Source organism: Hippocampus bargibanti, linkage group LG15 (genome assembly GCF_051943395.1).
Source record: "Hippocampus bargibanti isolate YZ-2025 linkage group LG15, ASM5194339v1, whole genome shotgun sequence".
Taxonomy (NCBI): domain Eukaryota; kingdom Metazoa; phylum Chordata; class Actinopteri; order Syngnathiformes; family Syngnathidae; genus Hippocampus; species Hippocampus bargibanti.
This window is the reverse complement of record NC_142748.1, coordinates 6,824,728-6,845,216: the sequence shown is the minus strand read 5'-3', so window position 1 is coordinate 6,845,216 and position 20,489 is coordinate 6,824,728. Positions and strand designations below refer to the sequence as shown.

Genomic DNA, 20,489 nt, shown 5'->3' with positions numbered 1-20,489 from the left:
AATTCTCTCTGATTTTTAGAAAGAGGTAACTTGTCGTTTGGCATGTGTTTACACACCTTCAACCATGTCGTCCAATAGGTGCTGTCAGGTTGGTCGCCGGCACCACGTCCAACAGTGGGCGGGTTGAAGTGTACTTGAATGGCCAATGGGGCGCCGTATGCGATTCCCACTGGAGCGACCTGGACGCCAGCGTGATCTGCAGGCAGGCGGGCTTAAGGTAAGACAATTCCGGTCTTGCAATGTACCTCGGACTCACCCGATTTTTCGTTTGGACAGCGAAATTGGCACGGTGTTGCGGCACTCCCAGCTCGCCTCGGGTTCCGGCCTCTTCCATTTTGAGCGTCTTGGTTGCCGTGGTGACGAGAAAAGCGTGAGCGCCTGCGATAGCAAGACTTTTATCACCGGAGACTGTAACCATGGAAATGAGGCGGGCGTCCTGTGTGCGCCTCCTGAAGGTCAGACAAGTGAATTCCATGCATGAAAGCACACACCCACATATTTTCTGTGTTAAATAGAAAATACATCAAATGAGTAAATTGTTTTAGAGTTCATTAACTCATTCACTGCCATTCCCGATTTTATTCAGGAATTAAAATGCGTGACGTGAAGCGGCATTCTTGAATTTGTGCGGGTTTTGTTTTTTCTTGTGTGGCGATAAAGCGCTGGTCAGACCTCTGGCAATGTTTTTCCCTCCCACAAGAGGGCAGCATTTCCGTTTTTTCCATGTTAGTGTTTTCTTCCAGCTTCAGCTGTTGTTAAAGCGCTATATAAACCAATATGTATGTATTGGATTGGATAGGATTTGCCTTTATTAGTCTCGCAGTGGAGAAATTGCATTGTATTTTGGACAGCCGCCCTCATTTCAAGCTCATATAAATCTAGACTCATATAATTTAGGAATTAACTCTTTTTTTCTGATGAAAGAAGACAGTCTAAGGTTTCTTATGCTGCATTGAATGTTTATGTAGTACTAAAACTCAATATTCTGTTGGTCCTGCAATTCGAGTGAAAATGACAAAAACCCTGGCACTGAAGACATATTTTTGCACATCGTCTGGCAATGAATGAGTAAAATAAAAGGTTGAAAATATTGACGTATAACGTGCCATTTACCAGGCAGCGGACCTCCGCTACGACTTGTCGGAGGTGAGGAAGACTTTGAAGGCCGCGTGGAGGTCTTCCATGGAGGCAGGTGGGGCTCCATATGCGACGACCAATGGGACGACAGAGACGCAGAGGTGGTGTGCCGCCAGCTTGGCTTCAGGTGGGTGCTGCCAAGAAAAGAAACATGATTTTTATACATTGATATAGACAGAGAGAAAAATAGCCGAAATAGGTAACCCAAGGTTGGTTAAACATAGGTGAAAATAACCCAATCTATGCAAAATACATTAGGGAACACAACCCAAGAATGTGTTGATTGTCTATATGGGTGTGTGTATTTTAGTGGTGTGGCCAAAGCGTGGTCGTGGGCTCACTTTGGTCAGGGTTCGGGTCCCATCCTGTTGGATGCTGTCAAGTGCACGGGAAATGAACTCTTCTTGGATCAGTGTCCACACGGCCATTGGGAGCAGCACAACTGCGACCACATGGAGGACGCCGGAGTCTCCTGCAGTCCTTACACAGGCATGACGCAAAAGTGCACATGAATACACACACACATTCAGCCTTAAAAGTTTCTATTTATATCCTAAACATCAATAAATAATTACGAAGCGAAAACCCAGCCGCGTTGATGGAGTGGCTGATGAACACTGAGAAGATCTCACGTTAGGCGATACACAGAGTGATGGCCATAGATGAGTATGAAAACAAATATATTTAAAAAAGTAAAATAAAGGATGTTTAAATGTGCATGTTGGAGAAACAAAATGAAACATGAAATTCAGAAACATGTAAACATGGTGGCTTGATACTTACAGATGGAGTGGTTCGTCTGGTGGGGGGCGACAATCCCTGGGAAGGTCGCGTTGAGGTGCTCCATAACGGCGACTGGGGGACGGTGTGTGATGACCAATGGACGCAAGAGCACGCACGGGTGGTTTGTGGACAACTAGGATACAGGTATGAAATTCCATGGTGAGGATGAGTTCAACAGAAAATAAAAATAGATGTGAGTTTACCGTTCTTTTTCTCTTCTCAAAGAGGTTACGCAGAGGTAGTGTCGGGCGGGACGTTTGGCACAGGAGCCGGTCTCATCCTGCTGGATGACGTCCACTGCGACGGCTCTGAGATGTCGCTACTGGACTGCCGTCACGGCATCTGGGGTCGCACCGACTGCTCCCACGCGGAGGACGTTGGCGTCCGTTGCAGAGGGAAGTCTGAAGACGAGACCAACGACGTGCCCGTTGTTGCCCCATCCACAGGTGATGTATAAATGCCACATGTCTTGCCACATTGTAATCAAAGCTAATAATGATATTTTTCGGGAATATTTTCAGGCCCGCTGTTGCGTCTTGCTGGGGGGGCCGATAGGAAGGAGGGACGTGTGGAGGTCTATCTCCATGGCGACTGGGGGACAATCTGTGATTCGGGGTGGAATGATCTCAACGCCGCTGTGGTGTGCAGGCAACTGGGTCACAGGTGACGAGCAACAATGCAATTTTGGAAGCTAGCATTATTAGTATTCCTTGGCACTATGTTTGGATTAAATTACTTCACAAACACTGGAAGCTAATTTGTGTCACAATTGAACACATTTCTGAAGCTAAGATTGAATGCTAATTTAAGAATGAAAATTGGGAGGCAGCTAACAATGTTAGTCTCAATGCTCTGGCGAGGTTACATTAGAAGCTAACTTCAGAAAATAGTGGAGGCTAACTTCCGAATCAAACATTTGAAACAAAAGTTGACCGTCCTTAGCTTTATCATTGCTAATATGAGAAGCCGACTCTGAATCTAAATCGAATGCTAATTTGAGAATATAAATCGGGAGGCTAACAATACAGGCAGCTAACCATGTTAGTCTGAATGCTATGGCTAGGTTACATTACAAGCTAACTTCAGACGCTAATAGTGTAGGCTAACTTCTGAATAAAACATTTGAAACGAAAGTTATTATTCCTTTCCTTTATCATTACTCATATGAGAAGCCAACCCTGAAGCTAAAATCAAATGCTATTTTAAGAACATAAATCGGGAAGCTAACAAAGGGGTAGCTAATAATGTCAGCCTCAATGCTATGGCTAAGTTACATTAGAAGCTAACTTTCGATGCTAAATGGAGTCTAACTTCTGAAACTAAACTAGGTCTTACTTAGCTTTATCATTACTTATATGAGAAGCCAACTCTGAAGCTAAAACTGAATGCTAATTTAAGAATCTAAATTGGGAAGCTAACAATGTTTGACTGAATGCTACGGTTGTGTTACATTAGAAGCTAACTTCAGATGCTAATAGTTGAGGCTAACTTCCGGATCAAACATTTGAATCCATCATTAGTTAATACGAGAAGCCAACACTGAAGCTAATATTACAAGCTAACGTTGAGCTTCGTTTTTCCCCAGTGGTGGCTCTCTGGTGGCCGGGGGCTTCGGGCAGGGCAAAGGACCGGTTCACTTGGATCAAGTGAGGTGCACAGGCAAGGAGGAGTTCCTGGGGGAATGTCCTTCACTGGGCCAGAACATGCTGGGCTGCAGGCACGGACAAGTGGCAGGGGTTAAGTGTGATACCTCCGCTGCCTCGACAAATAACGCGATTTATCAATTACGTCAACTGGAGGCTACTTGCGGGGTGAGGAAGCCTCAAAAGGAGGGTGTTGAAACCAAGGCCCGAGAGGGAGGCGGAAACACGCTCAGGTGGGTGGTCTCCGCTCATTTCCGGTTTTTAGTTCCTTCTGGTGGATTTCCTGGTACACTGCACGTCCAATCACCTTATTCAAACGCATTTAAAAATATGCAAAAATCACGGATGAAAACAAATCAAATGAATATATTGCAAATACTATACACGAGCAGATATTTTTAACATGCTAACCTTTTGTTGCAGGATATCATGGCCTTGGCAAGCGTCGGTGTGGCTTCAGTCCCAAAGTCAAGATGGTGGCCCTCTCTGCAGCGCCACTCTGATTGGCTCCTGCTGGGCCCTCACATCCGCCACCTGTTTCGCCAGGTAATTCCAAATTTCCAGTCATGGGCGTCACTCTTGCTGCATTTATAACATACATCATCAATTGCCATCAGGTTTGGAACAGACCCCTCCAGGTATGTAGTCCGTGTAGGGGCATCTGAGCGCACTCTGACCCCAGAGCGCGTGGTCGTCCATAAGAAGTTCAAAGGTCAAAGTGGAGGTCACGACGTGGCCTTGCTCAAGCTGCCCGGCGCACAGAAAGGTCACTGCTTCACCTTTGACCTCCACGTCAATGCCGCTTGCCTGCCTGACGATGACCACAGCAGGATGCCCAGTGCCTGCGTCGTCCTGGTGACCACGCGGTGGAGCACGCCAGGTAGGCCTCACGGTTAATCGGTGTTGATGCTAATGTGGGAATACTAACAATGAGGCTAATTTCAGGTTATGTCGAAATGTGACAGCTTACGCTAAAGCTAACTTTGTTAGCTTTTATTGACATTTTCGTGTCCTAGACTCCGCGCTGGCGTCTTGGGTTCCCATCATGTCATCGTGGCAATGCAAGAAGCGCCACGGCGACAGCTTCTCAACCCACGGCACCGTGTGCGCCGGCAGCCCCCCGGACACCAGCCCGCTCCACGGCGGCGAAGGTTGCCGCGGCAACTCTGGAGGCGGCCTGCTGTGTCAGGTCGAGGCCGGCCGCTGGGTGCTCACGGGAGTGGTCGCTGGGAGCTACGGTTGCGCGGACCCTTCCTCGCCGGCGCTTTACACGCGCGTCAGCCGCTTCCGCGGCTGGATCGACGACATCATCCGCGCTGACTCTCAAAATGGCAGTCGAGGAGAAGAAACCAATGATATCGGACATCACACACACCGCTCGCGGTTGGCGGTTTGATCCAGACCAAACTTGTGCTACGGGACCACCAGAGAAAATTTGAACTGCTTCCTCAGCAGAGGCCAAACAAAGATGGCCGATCAGCATGTGTTTTCACAACCCAAATTCAGTAAAATATGCAGCCAGGTGCTCAAATAAGACCAATTAGAATTAGCGCTAACTGCTAACTAATATACAGCTGATAAACAGGCAACGACATCCACAAAAAAGGGCTTTTCTTTGCAGTTACTTCCAATAAAGACCATACCAGTGTTTCCTCCATCATAAACATTGCAGTACAGCGTACCTAATATTATGGCCAGCGACATATAAAAACGAAGACCGGCCGGCGTAACTGCTGCGGTCGGTCACAAAAGGCCATGAGAACATATCAGGGTGTGTTATTTGACGTTTGCGTTGACGAGGTAATAAGAATTCAGCTTCAGTGCATTTATAAATGACAATCATTTGGCTTTACCTGACTGACTTACCTTTAAGACAGTGGATCAAGCGGGCACCTGCACCATAATCATCAATATAAAAAAAAACTGGTATGGTTCTTTGCTGTATAGAATGTGAAAAAAAAGGCCATTGTAAGTCAAGGTAGAGGTAGATAAGAGTAATGTGAACTGTGAACATTTCAAGAATATAGTTTCTGACCACAAGATGGCGCCATCACCTGTTTTTTTTGTCCTGAATGTTGATTGGTAATCAATGTGCTGTAAAAAAAAAAAAATTGGACTTTGTGCTTCGTGTTGTAGATTGATTCTGTCTTGTCAGATCAGGGGGTGACATTCTGCTCTGCTCATAATAAAGCTTCCAGCAGCAGGCCAGCAAATTACCATCATCCTGCTTCTGTTGAGCACAAAAATCCACATTTTCATTCAGTAGTTCAACATAAGCATATGTGACGTTTGATTGCATCCGTGACTCAAGTTATTAACTCATTCACTGCCAGATGTGCAAAAATGCGTCCACTCCAGTTCCAGGGTTTTCGTCATTGTCATGTGAATTCCAGGACCCACAGAATATTGAGTTTTAGGACTACATCAACATTCATTGTAGCGTTAGAACCCGTAGACTTTCTTCTTTCATCAGGAAAAAAAAGTTAATTGCTAAATTATATGGGTCTGGAGTTATATGAGCTTGAAATGAGGGTGGCTGTCCAAAATACAATGCACTACTACATACATAACAGCTGAAGCTGGAACAAAGCGCTAACATGGAAAAAAAGGGAAATGCTGACTCCTTGTGGAAAAGAAAAAAACATTGCCAATTGCCAGAGGCCACGTCCAGCGCTTTATCAGCATCCAAGTATGACCAAAAAAATGCGAATGGCGGTCTACGTCATATTTTCAATTCCCAAATAAATTCTTGAATGGCAATGAATGAGTTAAGCAATCAACATTACAGATAAAAACAAAAACATGACCTTTTACCTGACTCGGGAGTTGACGGTGAGCGAACCAGAGCATGTCCCTGCAGACTTCTTTAACTTTGGATGTCTTTGACAAAAAAAAAAAAAAAAAAAAAACGAGAAAGTGCTAGGGCTCATTAATCACGGTCTCCCCAGATGAACCACGGGGAGCTGTCCTACATCTCGTGGACTGCCGTCATAAATGACACCTTTTTCAAAAATAAGACCATGGCATTACTCAAGATCCGAGAAGGGAGCGCAGTGAGTGATGAACAAACTGTCAAGCGGTCGAGGCCTAGCGGGGGTTATTTAAGAGATTAAGTGGATTTACCACAATGACAAATGAGTACAAAAGCCAAATTTTTTTTTTTTTTCTAATATACACATAAATTGTCTCTGGGGCTCGTGCTCACTCATCAAATGTAAAATCAAAACGATTAAATCAGATGGCATGTTTGGGAAAATCAATCAGTGCTGGCACAGTGGGGAAAGCTACAAGGTAAGCAGAGATGCATTCGCTTACAATCACAATCTTCTAATAACATCCAGATTGCGACAAATTCCGTAAAATTGATACAAAAAGATCCAAAGGCATTGCAAAATGAGGCGGGGGTGGGGGGGTCTTAGAGCGGAGGAGTGCTGAAATAGTCATTTTTATTAACTTTCAAGATCCAAGTCTGTAGAATAACAAAGCTAAGGATGAAGACCAACTAACACTCAAGACAAAACACTTTATAGTCGTCAATTCAAATGGTTGTTTGTATTTCATTGTACAACATTATCATGCAAAAAAAAAAAAAAAAAAAAAAAAAAAAAAAAAAAAAAAAAAAAAAAAAATCAGTCAGCGTCCGCGTCCTGGCTAAGGAAGGCGGAAGGTAAAGACGGTGTGGGGAGAGGGGTGCATAAAAAAAGCGCAGCCCAAATATCATATCATAAACAGCGCAGGGGAGAGGAAAAAAAAAAAAAGAGGGCCTCATACCAAGCGTCAGCTGCGGCATTGTTCCCCCTCGCCAACCCCTTTGGTATGTTTTTTGATGAAAAAAATAAAATAATATTTGTCACGTTCCAGATGGAAGAAATCTCAAAAAGATGCAAATATCGTCATCAATAATTAACACTAGTAGAGCTCCGTCCTCATTCAGGTTTGTTACATGATAGAAATGCGTAACTGAAACATGCATAATAAGAACTAGTGCCCCTCATGCCACCTCCTCCGGTCACCACCACATCACCTCTAGAACCGAGCAGGCACATTTTTCAAACCGCCAAGCGGCGGAATTCTAGGTCGCAATCATATTCAAATTCGTGCACGTGTGTGTGTGTCTGTGCATATGTGTGTGTGTGTGTGTATGTACTTGCATGTGTCGCTTGCGTTCACTTGCTTGCCTCACTTCCTGCGGGTCACGCGCCGAACTCCAGCTTGGCAAACAAACAAACAAATAACAAACAAACAAAAAAAAGAACTCCAAAATAACAACAAAAACGCTAACAGCCGACGACAAAAAGTGAAAAAAACAATAAAAGTAACAAACAAAAAAGTGGGCGGGGCTACGATCATTCAACAGTGCGGCCTAGTGCGGATGACATTGAGGGAGTGGGTGCACATCACAAAAAAAACAACAAAAAAACGCAACATTGTGAAGCGGTGTGAACCTCATAATGTTTTGCGGTGGGGTGTATTACACAACATGGGTGGAAACAGTTTTTTAGAGGAGTGGGGGGTACAGGTGGGGCAGATATGGTACACAACACCAGGCGCGTGTGTTACACGACATTGAAAAAAAAAAGTGACGGGATTGCAAAGCACCTTCAAAATAAATAGATACAAATCGTAACGGAACTTGCAAACGCTCTTGAAGGTGCACAAGATGCATGTACATATGATACACGTTTCTACAAGGTATTTACACAGTGAGAAGCCAAAAACAAAACAAACAAAAAAAACAGGGAAAAACCAGGACGGATGAGGCGTCCCTCCCTTACTGCACCCCACCATTGCAGGACAAAAAACTCGCGCAAAAAAAACCCAAAAACAACAACAACAAAAATTTTTTTTTTCTCTTCTAAAGCGGCGCTTTTCAAAATAAAGTCGATGAGACACACACACACACACACACACACACACAAAAATAATAATAATAATCGCAGCGAGGTAAAGGCTCGTCACAGGACGCTAAAAACACAACACGAGCTTAAGTCGGCTTTCCAAAGTGTGGCGCGCAGGCGGGGAGTAAACAAGCAAAGCACGTAAAAAGCCAAAAGTTCTACACTTTGGTGCTTCGTGATATCAAGTTTTGTCGTCACCCGCACCGACTCAACCGACCGCCCCCCAACCCCCTCTTCGTTGTGTCGTTTTCGTAAACTGGCGGGTCAACAAGTGCCTTTCATGCCGCGACAAAAGCTAAAGTCCGCTCCTCCCTCATCACACAGACAAGATAAATGCTTGCTGGGGTTTTGGTGTTTGTTTTTTTTTTCTGGAACATCTAAGTCATAATTTACACCGTATATTCATAACTCATACTCATAAACTGTCACAAGTGTAAGTGCCCCTCCCCAAAGATGGCTGCGGCAGGGGCAAAGACGCGCCCCTCCGCGCTCAGGCGGGCGCCAAGATGCATGCATCACATCCCACGTGGGGCGAGGGGCTGCAAGGGGGGATGGGGGGGGGGACGGGCATTGTCTTGTGCCAGGCCGGCGCCCACCCCACAGGAGGAGACGGGGGTTCGGTTGGCGGAAAGGGATGCCATCAGGCCCGGCCGGGCTCCTGGCGCTAGCCGATCCACGCGGTGGAGGGGGTCGGACCCCCGCCCCCCCCCCAAACACACTCGCCGGAAAAAAAACTGCCCCCCAAAACACCTCCACCGGCATCGTGGAGGCTCTGGACCACTGGGGGGACAAAAAAAACGACAACAACATATGTATTAAAAAAAACAAATAAATAATTGACTGCCAGACGATGTGAAAAAATGTGTCCACTCCAGTGCCAGGGTTTTTGTCATTGTCACTCGAATTCCAGGATCAATAGAATAATACTAATAATAATAATAATAATAATAATAATAATAATACTAAATGTCACTTATAAGCATGTATCTCAAAAATTAATTTCCCATAGGAAACCATTAAAATGAGAATAATCTGTTCCCAGGTCCCCATAAAACATACTTTTCGACTTTCTGAATGAGTGAACAATTTGATTTGTTTGAAAAAACGCGGGTAGGAAATGCTTCTAAATGTCACATTATTTTGAAATTACAGTTCTGTTTTTTTTTGAAGTAGCTCGGGATTAAAAAAAATGAAGGCAAGGTGCCAGGCGGCATACCTGATCACTGTAGTGGCGCGGCGGGCGCTCCCGAGCAGTGGAAGTGAACGTTGAGCCACTTGCTGTCGCGGCGGTGCCACACGCGGGTCTCCTCCGATTGGCTGGAGCGTGGCCGGCCGCCCGAATCCACGAACTGCGTGAGGCGAATGTACGCGATGCACGCCGCGTCCTCGCCGATCAGGTGCACGTGCGGGTTGAGCAGGGTGGTGTGCACCGGCTTATTGTTCTTGCTGAGCACTGCAGAGAAACGGGGTTCAAACGCGCCACTCTCAATATCGAGGACATTTTCAAAATAATGCGTGACCTCACGATTTTCAAAGTAAAACTTGTGAAAGTCCATTCCCTCCACTAGGTTCCCCAGAGCCTCAGGTTCGAAGGAAGTGAGCCCAGGATCGCAAATCCTCCTACACGTGGATAATCGGGACCAATGCAAAGAGACGTGAAAATCAAGAGACGGTCCGGGGGTGTGAAGTCCCCTGTACACTCACGTGTAAGCGTCAAAGTCGCCGTTGTTGATGGCTTCGATCAGCTGCTCGGTGATCTTGATGATTTCCTGCTTGCGAGCTGCGAGATAGGATGGGACACGGAACCAGGGTTACAAATGCTAACAAATGCTAATACGGTTGCCACTTGTGAGTATCAACTGAATCCATTGATCTCTCTTTTTGCATGTCCCGTTTATCAGGTGTTCGTTAAAAAATCTTATGCGGATGGGGGATGCCACCATACACCCAAAAAAAAAAAAAAAAAAAAAAAAAAAAAAAAAAAAAAAAAACAAGTCGGGAATAAAATTGCCAGAAAAAGTGCAAAAATGTGTCCACTCAGGTGCCAGGGTTTTTGTCATTGTCACTCAAATTCCAGGACCCACAGAATATTGAATTTTAGGACGACATAAACATTCAATTCAGTGCATGAAATCTTAGACTCACTTCTTTCTTCACAAAAAAAAAGTTAATTCCTAAGTTATCTGAGTCTGGAGTTATCTGATCTTGAAATGGGGGCAGATGTCCAAAATACAATACAATTCATACATATTGGTTTATATAGCACTTTAACAACAGCTAAAGCTATAACAAACCACTAACATGGACAAAATGCAAATGCTGAAAAAAAAAACATTGCCAGAGGTCTGACCAGCGCTTTATCGGCACCTCCTGCAAGAAAAACGAAAACCCGAACAAATTCGGCAATGGCAGTGAGTTAATATTATTTCATAGAGTGGTACACTGCTTTTTTTAGAGTCCATTTTAATCCAGCTAGCTATTTGCGGTCTATTACCTATCTGGCTCGCTACCTTGCTATCTAGCTCGCAATCTATCTATCTATCTAGCTAGTTATCTATTAGCTAGCTAGCTAGCGTACTATTTGAGTTATTCCGGTTTGAGTGAAGGCTGGCGAGTGTGGCTGCCGCTGCTCACCCACGGAAAAAGTGATCCTGTGACTGTAAAGTGACCTTGAGAGTTTTGAAAGGCGCTTAGAAATGAAATGGATTATTATTATTAAACTAACTCATCTGGATCCAGAATCATTTGTTAAAAATCAAGATAATTTTGAGCAGTCACCTGATGAATCAAAATTCAGTGAATTCAACACACTGATTTTTTGCCCCCTGTTAAATAGAAAACCAAAGTCATCCCAAAAAGAATAAAATGTATATTTATATAATTTCTATAATTGATATTTTTAAACAACTACAAGCATCAAATTTCCCGGACCAGTTTTGAGGAAAATTTCCAAGCAGGAAGTGGAGTGAGTTAGTAGTGGCAAGCGAGCAGATGAGTGCTCTTACTCTGCTTAATGTTACTTTTAACAGCGGCAGAGTTGTCGCCCCCTACTGGTGCGGTGGCGGGAACGCAGGACAGTTCACAGTCACTGTTGCCCGTGCTGTTCCAAGCCATGCGCTTTACATCATGCGGCGGCGGGACTGAAACACACAATGGATGGTCAACAACCAACCATGCATGGAAAGGCAAGAAAACGGCGGGCGGGGGAGGGGTTATGGGAAAAAAAATTGAAATGAAAAAATTGTTAGATCACAAGCAGGTGTGCACAAACGGAATTTTCTGCACCATTTTTGCATTTTCAGTTGGCAATTGTATGTCAGAAGGTGAACACAGGACTGATTATATTTGTGTTTAAAATAATGAAACATGTTTTTTTTTTACATGTAAGATTAAATAAAACTAAACCAGTGCGTGTTGTTATTTTTTTGCCAATTGAAAGAACAAATGTCTCACACACACACACACACAGAGACAAAATGGCAGCCGGATGAGCGTGACTCCGATTATGACGTGCAGAGCATGTAACCGCTGGCCTTAATGCTTGTGACTGTCATTATTTTTCTTATTGGCGGCACTTTTAGGACACCTGTTGGTGATTGTGTGATTGTGTTAAAAAGACTCATTGTCAATGTTTCATTGACAGTAAAGCTTTTTGTTTGTTACTATGGATTTTTCTTCTACTTATTTTTGATATTTCTGCATTTTTTTAATACAATTTGACAAATACATCCAGTTCCCGACAGCTTGCCTGCTTTTTCAAGGTCTACCACGACCACCTCAGCGTGACGGTGACAATGACAACGAAACGGTATCCAATGAAGAGAAAGGACAGAAGGCAACGTTGGCATCGCCTGCGGTTAAGGGCACGTCTTCAAGGGGTTTTGGATTATTGTGCAGGTTTTTCTGACAAGAGCGGAGTGTGGAAAGGTGAATATTAGCGGGGAGCTCTCAGAATACAATAGAGGTGAGTTATAAGATTAAGGCCATGTCCTAAAATAATACGAGAGCGCATTAAGGCCGTCGAGTGGAAGGGTGGGGGTGCAGCAGGTGGCTCTGTAGCCATATGGAAGCAAAGAACGATAGTTTGTGAAGCAGCAATTCATTTGGTTGACTGGTCCTGTAAATTAAAAAGATAATCATTAAAAAAATTGGGTGTGGTAATGCGATTGACACATGGTTCACAAGTCTGCCTAACAGTCACTATTTCTGTGTTTGAATCTCTGAAATCAAACACAAAAATACTCTAAATTACTCAGAGTTGGGAAGATGAGTGATATTAATGGTGTAAAATCAACCGCAAAAGGCTCCACGTGCCTTCCCTTTAACACATGTAAAAAAAAGATGGCCGTTATGAACGGGATATGAAGTCTGCCTCGCAACAAGTGACCAGCTCAAAGATAATTCAAGGTATGTAACGTGCTTAAAATTTCTTCCTTAAACAAAATATATACATATATACATAAAAAAAGGTAAGCACACATTAATAGAGTAGCACAGAGGTCAGGGGGGGGAGAGAAAGTAGTGGAAAAAGTGGCTGTGAAAAGGTTCCCGGGCACGCAGATGCAAGGGTGGGTGAGGGTGTCGTCCAGCTGGAGCTGTCACATTCGGAACAAGAGGGGAAAATGCAGTGATCACACAAACGCACACATACACAGGCACACTAACACACACACTTGAGAGTTCCCACAGTGGGCCAGACGGTTGGGAGTGGATGCCACAGCTGAGAGTACTCAAGAGTCTCGAGGGTCTTAACACAAGTTAGGGATTTTTAACGTCTACCCTTCCTCCCAAAATCACCCTCGCTCCACCCAACAAATGTGACCAATTTGGGTGGGTGGCTATCGTTGGTCAAGATGACATTTTATGACGTGATTTGGGAACACGATGACATCGCCAGAAAGGATAGTGACTCGGATGGAAGATCCATTAGTGCATTCCATGCGGAGAAGCAGCAGCACACATGCGAGGGAGTCAAGTAGTCAAGTCAAGTGAAGATTTTGCCTTGGTCAAATACAAATCATTAGTCAAATTGTATTAAGTTGAGGATTTCAACATAAGGCCTAGTCATCCAATTGCTAGTCCAGAATTGATGCTAGTGGAGCCATTTATGTGCAATTATTCAGGTTGCTTACCTATAAACGCAAGAACAAAACTGGGAAAGAAAATAACAAACAAAAAAAAAACTAAAAAAACGACCTGAGTCTCAATTTGGGCTTAAGACACATATAGTGTCACACCAATAAAAAACCGACCGCATTAGAATTAAAAATTTTCATTTACAGACGCTCCCCAACTTATGAACGATATACGTTCTGAACGTAGTCGTTCGTAAGGTGAATGTGTTCATAAATTGATTCAGTGCTATATTTTGTGTGGAATGTATGTTTAAGGCTTATATAAGTACATTTAAGGCTTATATAAATAACCTGTATTGGTTTGTACTGAAAAATAAACATTTGATAAAATATAGGTAACATCCGACTTACGACCAGCTTGTCTTGCGACCACTATTTTAAAAAAATAACTCTACACCTGGCACCGCAAAGCGCTAACAACGTGTACGACAATTTTGGCCAGCCAGCATTTCACTCTCACACAGCAATCGACCGTGTGATGGCACCAGAGTTTGCGATTTAGCCTCACAGTCTCTATTCAACATTTTGAATGGATTTTGACTTACGACCGTTTGGTTGGAACGGAACTTGGTCGCAAATTGGATGTTACCTGTATATGCCCTACGAAGATATATAAATGTACAACTGGAGAGAATACTACATATGTTACTTCAAAAATGGATGTACCATCATTCGTAACTTGTTTTGTTGCAATGTTCGCAAGTAAGGGAGCGTCTGTATATTGCCAAACAGCGAACAAAGCAGCCCACCAAGGCCTTCAAAGTATTTAATCTGGAAAATTCAAGCGCCTTTTAAGGGTCTGTAAGAAAATTATGAGCAAAATTTGCTTTCCCCTGAATCAAAATGACTTCAAATCCCTAAAACAGTGAGTACCCATACCTTGGTGGGTAAGAGAAGCTTAGGTGGGATTTTTTTGTGGGAGGAAGTGAGGGTGTTGGATAGGAGGGAGGGGTGGGGAGGGCGCTCGGTTGTTAGCTCCACCACAAAGCAAACTTACTGGCAGGTGAGCTTTGAGGTGAGGGCAGAAGTGGGGGCATCTCCTCGGTGGCGCTGCTCAGACTCAGCGCTGAACTGTCGGCTAGAACACACACACACACACAAACGCGTGTACGCACGCACAACGCAGCCAGACGCACAACACGTACAAATACACGGTCAAGAATGCATCCCCCCCCGTGTACCTGGGAGCTTAAAATACCCACGTTCCGCCGGATAGGACCAAAAAAGAAATAAAAACAAGGGTTGTTTGCCTACCTTTCATTTCTTCCTCGTCATTGGTGGCGTTGCTTTCCGTTGATCCCTGCAAAACCACACAAAAAAAGAGAGATTAAAATAAACTGGTCACAGGTGAGAAGTGGTGGTATTTATCCACACAAGCATGCGCGTTACACACCTTGACGCCATCGGGTGGGTTGTGCACCACTGTGCTTTGAGATTCCTGCCACGCCACAAACAAAAGTCAGTCAAGCGGATAAGCTCCATGTCAACTAGTTTGCTGGGATCAATCATTGGAAATGAAACAGAAGCGCTAAGCTGTTGCAATACGCAAATAAAAAGTCCAAAATGGCGCCTGGGTAGGCAGCCATCAATCAGCAAGTGCTCTCATGAGACTTGCCAGCACTGTTTTTGATTTGGAGGAAAGTTGGTGGCATTTGACTGTCATCACTGGACAGCTCTTATGAGATTGTGCTTTTTTTTGCATTTGCAATGGGCAGCATTTTATAGGTAGCCGATGCGTATGTTGAACTGTCGCGGCTTGGAATTGAAGCGGATTTACGTGTGACAGGAGATGTGAGACAATCTCTTCCTCGTCAATGGATGCGACAGCTTCATGTTTGCTTTCAACATTTAGCTTGTAGCAGACGTGCACATTTCACCATGAACGTCACTGATCCACTGGTGAAAAGGATACTATGATTGTCTCCTCTTTCATCTAGAACTGTTTCATACGGCAAAGAGGTTACAGAAAGTGCTTCAGATTGAATGAGTGTGTCTTTGTGTTGTCAGAGTATTAATTTTTTTTTGTTCTTTTGACTTCAACATGGCGCTGCGAGAGTGGCTGCCTTTACAGCAGCGCCTGTATTTTGTTTTTCTACTTCTTTCTTTCCTTTTCCTTCCACTTAGCTGCTGTGAAATTTCTCCACTGCAAGACTAATAAAGGCTAATCCAATCCAATCCATACACATGGAGCGCTTTCCCCCCCAAAAAAAACAAAAAAATTGAAACAAGTCAGGTTTAGCATGGTTACTAAGAAGGAGTAGGAACGTGAGGTCAAGCTAGGAGACACAAAAGGGTTATTTTTAAAGTGGGATAAAATGCCACACACAGTACAACACGTCATTGGATGAAAATCAGCAGGCATGGCGACTGCACAGACAACATCTTTGGATCTCGTCCTCCTTTATAACGTTGCAACAAGGTGAACATGTGCATCCTGACATTTAAAGGTCATCAGTAACCCATCAAGGAAAGAGAGAGAGAGTCATGGATCACAAAGGCTCTTTTTTTAACTTAATAAATATGACAATAGAAAATCCAATGACCAGGATCAAATACTTTCAAGCCACCATTGGATTTTTTTTCCTTTCAATGGTGGAGTACAACAGGGAACGTGAAGCAAAGCTGACGAGCAATGTTTCCTGCCATTTTTTGTTCTACTAGCTCCAAAGTAAGAACCCAGACCTACTCGGAATGCCAGCCAAAGGTTGCCTCGGGTAAGATGCATATGCTCACCAGCCCCATTCCAAATTTTTTTGAGTGTTTGCTGGTGGGAAAATGCTCGGGCCTACTTGGAAAGCTGCCCGACCCCTCCGGTCAGGACACGTTTTTGAATCCTTTCGTCCGTTTAGACTACACTTGAATTCATCACATGCATCGTTTCACTTGACTGCTCGCTAAAATAAAAACAGGCCGAGTGGCGGGGGTGTATTTTGAATTCAGGAAGCACATGTGCACCTCAGCGACAAAAACGTCACAGATACAATGACGATGGTGCTACAGATGACTACCGAGGAGGGGCTGGGGGGTTAAGGCGTTAAAATGCAGGAACCGACAGGCGGGCCTACTGTACCATCTGGGCGTTGGTTGCCATGTTGCTGTCTTTCAAGGCATTGATGGCGCTCACAATACTGTTCTTACTGTTGTTGGTGGAAGGCTGGGATAAGAATGCAAACAGAGTGAACACAGAGAGTCGAATGGCAAAGTTTTAGGAAACTTGACATTAGTCAAGGATTGCAAGCCGTTGGCAGCTAACAGGGGGAAAATGACAAAATGGCTTTGGGATCATCCTTTTTACTGCCTCAATAACTCTATGCCGCTACCACTTTACTGCACTGAGACAGAGGCGGGGCTAAGGTAGGCAAGAGGAGGGAATGAAGCTTAATCGGTGACAAAGATGGATTTCTTAGAAAAGAGCGCAGTAAAGTAGTAAGAAAAATGAATAGAGCACCGAGGAGGGGGACAAAAGAAGTTCTCGGGACGTGAAGGATTTCTCAAAAGAGTCAATTTAAAACAAGAAGACACACGTGAGCTAAAAAAAGAAACAATCAACTCAATGGGAACAATTCGAGGGGGGGGGGTGAGGAAGGGCGGGTTGAGACCAACTTACCTTTGCCGAGTCAGCTTTCTTGTTGAGTAAACTTTTGCATGCTGTGGAAAGAAAGGAGAGAAACACGGAGGGGGGAAAGAGAAGGATAGATAGGGAGAGAAATATGGCAGAAAATTGAGTTTTATTACATTTGGCGATGAATTGACGGTCGACTCGTACGGGGGGGGGGGGGGATTCGGGATGCTGTCACCCATGCGAAATTTACAAAACATGTCGACCGTTTTGTTTTCCTTTTAACTTCTGCTAAACTCATTCCCATCATAATCCATTCACGACCACCTGGGGAGATGAGAAGAAACCCAAGCGCCAAAGTCAACTTCCATTTCCTGTCTGGAAGGAAGGATCCCCCCCCCAGCACAACTAAAAGGACAGCTGTCTTAATGTATTACCATTGATTTCTCATCAAAATCTCCTGGTCACCTTTCAATCAACTTATGATACACAAATACAATAATGTTTCTTACCTTCCAGTAGAAAAAGTAGGGAGGGGGTGGGGGAGGGGGGTCGGACATGGGAGCATGAAGATAAGGGGGGCACAGAGTTGAGAGGCGGCAAAAAAAAAAAAACAACCAAAAAAGTCATGCTTTTGTATTCTATGCATCCATGGACTTCAGCCATTCGGGAGCCGCGTTCATACGCTTGCTTAAATCTGACTGGAATGATACGCGTACCATTGAGGCTTATAGAAATAATAATAACAATAATAATGATAATAAAGGCAAGATGATGCTCATGCTGTCATACTGTGGGCTACAGTCCACATAAAAGGGTGCAAGGAAGCAGATACAGTATCAATGATGACGGAAAATATCAAAGGGAAAAGGTGGTGGGCAGTGAGGGGGGACAACTTACAAAACAGGCAACTTGGTCCGGGGAGCCCGCAAACCTGACAACCAAACCTTCACAAGCACCCGGCGGAATCGCATCACACCAAATCAGACATTCGTCCCCCTTTTCACGTTTGAATCTGCCTACGATTCACTGAGTGTAGAGCAAAGCGGACCCCTCCCCTCGCATGGCCGAGAACGGTTAACGGAGAACCCGCTTGTGCTCTACACTGTCCTGCGTTGGGATCGAAATGGAGCCACCATCGGAATCGCCGACCTTTAACGCACATTCCCACCCGGCGGGATGAGAGACGTTTGATTTTAGTACTCGCCCAGTCAAAAGGGGGAATTCACGCCGTTGTTTATTCCGTGTTGGAGCGCTAGAGGGCTGAATGATTGATGGCATTGCAAAGTAGTCAAAATAACAATTGTTACTCATTCACTGCCAGACATGCTAAAAACTTTGTGAGGAAAAGTTCCGCTGAATGCTTCCACAAAAAAAAAAAAAATGGTAAATTATCACCTACTCGCCACTGTAATCACAATTATAATGAATGTACGGCAACACCACAGGGCCAAATTTCTACCCCGTAAACTAAAAAACAAAATGCAACTGTCATTGGAATAAAATAAAATACAGAAATGAATCATAACCTTGATCATTCAGCCCTACAATCTAGCATTCCTTCACTGAGGCATGAGCGGTAAGTACTAAAATCAGGAATGGGGGGGGGGGGGAAATTACCCAGAAGCCCCCCACACCTTTTCCCTCCATCCGCACCTTTATCCCTCCCCATCAAACCCAGGTCCGACGATGGCAGCACGCCAACCCAGCTCTTGCCGGCCCCCTGCAGTGTCAGTTCCTCGCCCCCAGGATACATCGCCCCTCCTCATCCTCCTGCTGCCCCCCCTGAACCCCGTCCTCGCAAGCGCACGCCTGCTCGGAGGGAGTCTGAGGGTCACACCGAGGTCTGGATGGAGCTTGTCAGATGGTATTGGTGGTGGTGGTGGTGGTGGTGGTGGGCGAAGGGGGGGGGGGGGAGAAGGTGAGGAGGCCGAGACTGAGATGTGATGTCAACTGATTAGCATTGAATTGGACAACCAATTTGTCTTCATGTATCAGAAAGTTTTTAAAAGGGTCATATGGCTTCAATCATCTAACGCATGTCCAGGTACAGATCAATAATTTCTAACTTTTCATTTAACTAATATTTATGAGGTCACTCCACATTTATCTGCTGTGCTATTGACCCAAAAATCGCTTTAGAGAGTCAATGAGCTTTTGGTTGCTTAACGATGGTTTAATTAGTTTTTGCAGTAAAACATGAAAACAAAGATACTGTAATACGAGTTTGAAATACTTCAGTCGAATTCTAGGACCCACAGATTAATGAGTTTAAGGATTACATAAACATTCAATGCAGTGTAAGAAACCTTAGACTTCTCTACTTTAATCAGAAAAAAAATGTTAATTCTTAAATTATGTGGGTCTGGAGTAATATGAGCTTGAAATGAAGGCGGCTGTCCAAAATACAATGCATAATACATTTATATAGCGCTTTAACAATAGCTGAAGCTGGAAAAAAAGCGCTAACATGGGCAAAAGGCAAATGCGGCTCCCTTGTGGAAAGGGAAAATCATCGCCAGACGTCTGACTCGCGCTTTATCGGCACCCAAGCATGGAAAAAAATGGGAATGGCGCTCTATATCATATTTTCAATTCCTGAATAAATTCGGGAAAGGCAGTGAATGAGTTTAAGTTCCAATTCACAGAAAAGTGAATTTTGAGAGTTTTGAAGGCGCTTATAAACGAAATGTATTATTATTATTATTATTAATATTAATTTCAGTTCTCTGAAAAAACGAACGATACATAGCTGATAGATTCATCAAAGAGAGAAAAATCTAAATAATTTTATTTTAAAGTAGTCATATTTATGGAGATAGATTTTTTTTATTGTATTTTATTGTAATTATTGAAGTGCACCTGGACGTATGCAACCACCATTTTCTCAAAACAATACTGTGGAGATGAACTCAATGTGTACGCATGCAGATGTGTGGTCATGACACAGGGGGCGTGGGGGAGGGCCCATGCACAAGCCATCCCCCCTCCTCAACACCATGACCCCCCCCCCTAAAAAAAACAAAAGTACGGAGTGAGAGGAAGTGGATGGGCGTGTCTTCTGGGACGTACCTTCCTGAGCCAGTGAGGCAGTGGAGGAGGCGGCAGCAGCAGAGTTGGTATGCTGCCGGCCCACTATTGGACGAAAAACGCTACAGTTGGGAGGGGGTATTGAAATTTGCACTTTTCAATTGCGGGGAAGTGGGGGGGGGGTCTAGGAAGCCATGGGGTGAGCCGATCACCCCACACACCCCCCCAAAAAATTAAATTAAATAAAGTAAAAAGCAGAAGCGTAACCCCGGTGGATTCCTAGGCCTGCAGTCGAAATTGTTAC

The 20,489-nt window shown here is 44.3% G+C and overlaps 2 protein-coding genes across 11 annotated transcripts in view; one reads left to right on the top strand and one right to left on the bottom strand.

The window, feature by feature from the left end:
- The window catches only part of LOC148887361 (neurotrypsin-like), a 12,211-nt gene extending 3,742 nt beyond the window's left edge, over positions 1 to 8,469 (top strand). The window contains exons 4-14 of the mRNA XM_089015869.1: positions 79 to 217; positions 277 to 455; positions 1,117 to 1,264; positions 1,448 to 1,626; positions 1,923 to 2,064; positions 2,146 to 2,366; positions 2,442 to 2,583; positions 3,506 to 3,796; positions 3,987 to 4,109; positions 4,181 to 4,443; positions 4,580 to 8,469. Of these exons, the coding sequence (XP_088871995.1) occupies positions 79 to 217; positions 277 to 455; positions 1,117 to 1,264; positions 1,448 to 1,626; positions 1,923 to 2,064; positions 2,146 to 2,366; positions 2,442 to 2,583; positions 3,506 to 3,796; positions 3,987 to 4,109; positions 4,181 to 4,443; positions 4,580 to 4,959 (2,207 nt within the window). The 3' untranslated portion in view covers positions 4,960 to 8,469. The remainder of the gene's footprint in view (positions 1 to 78; positions 218 to 276; positions 456 to 1,116; positions 1,265 to 1,447; positions 1,627 to 1,922; positions 2,065 to 2,145; positions 2,367 to 2,441; positions 2,584 to 3,505; positions 3,797 to 3,986; positions 4,110 to 4,180; positions 4,444 to 4,579) is intronic.
- The window catches only part of LOC148887360 (calcium/calmodulin-dependent protein kinase type II subunit gamma-like), a 27,834-nt gene continuing 14,738 nt past the window's right edge, over positions 7,394 to 20,489 (bottom strand). The window contains exons 13-23 of one of the 10 annotated variants that reach the window (XM_089015870.1): positions 20,228 to 20,290; positions 17,204 to 17,244; positions 16,667 to 16,750; positions 14,990 to 15,034; positions 14,851 to 14,896; positions 14,594 to 14,674; positions 11,467 to 11,601; positions 10,166 to 10,241; positions 9,987 to 10,081; positions 9,678 to 9,914; positions 7,394 to 9,241 (exon numbers count right to left, since the gene is read on the bottom strand). In XM_089015870.1, the coding sequence (XP_088871996.1) occupies positions 9,682 to 9,914; positions 9,987 to 10,081; positions 10,166 to 10,241; positions 11,467 to 11,601; positions 14,594 to 14,674; positions 14,851 to 14,896; positions 14,990 to 15,034; positions 16,667 to 16,750; positions 17,204 to 17,244; positions 20,228 to 20,290 (899 nt within the window). In that variant the 3' untranslated portion in view covers positions 7,394 to 9,241; positions 9,678 to 9,681. The remainder of the gene's footprint in view (positions 9,242 to 9,677; positions 9,915 to 9,986; positions 10,082 to 10,165; positions 10,242 to 11,466; positions 11,602 to 14,593; positions 14,675 to 14,850; positions 14,897 to 14,989; positions 15,035 to 16,666; positions 16,751 to 17,203; positions 17,245 to 20,227; positions 20,291 to 20,489) is intronic. The other 9 variants (XM_089015872.1, XM_089015871.1, XM_089015873.1 and 6 more) reach the window with 9 other exon arrangements.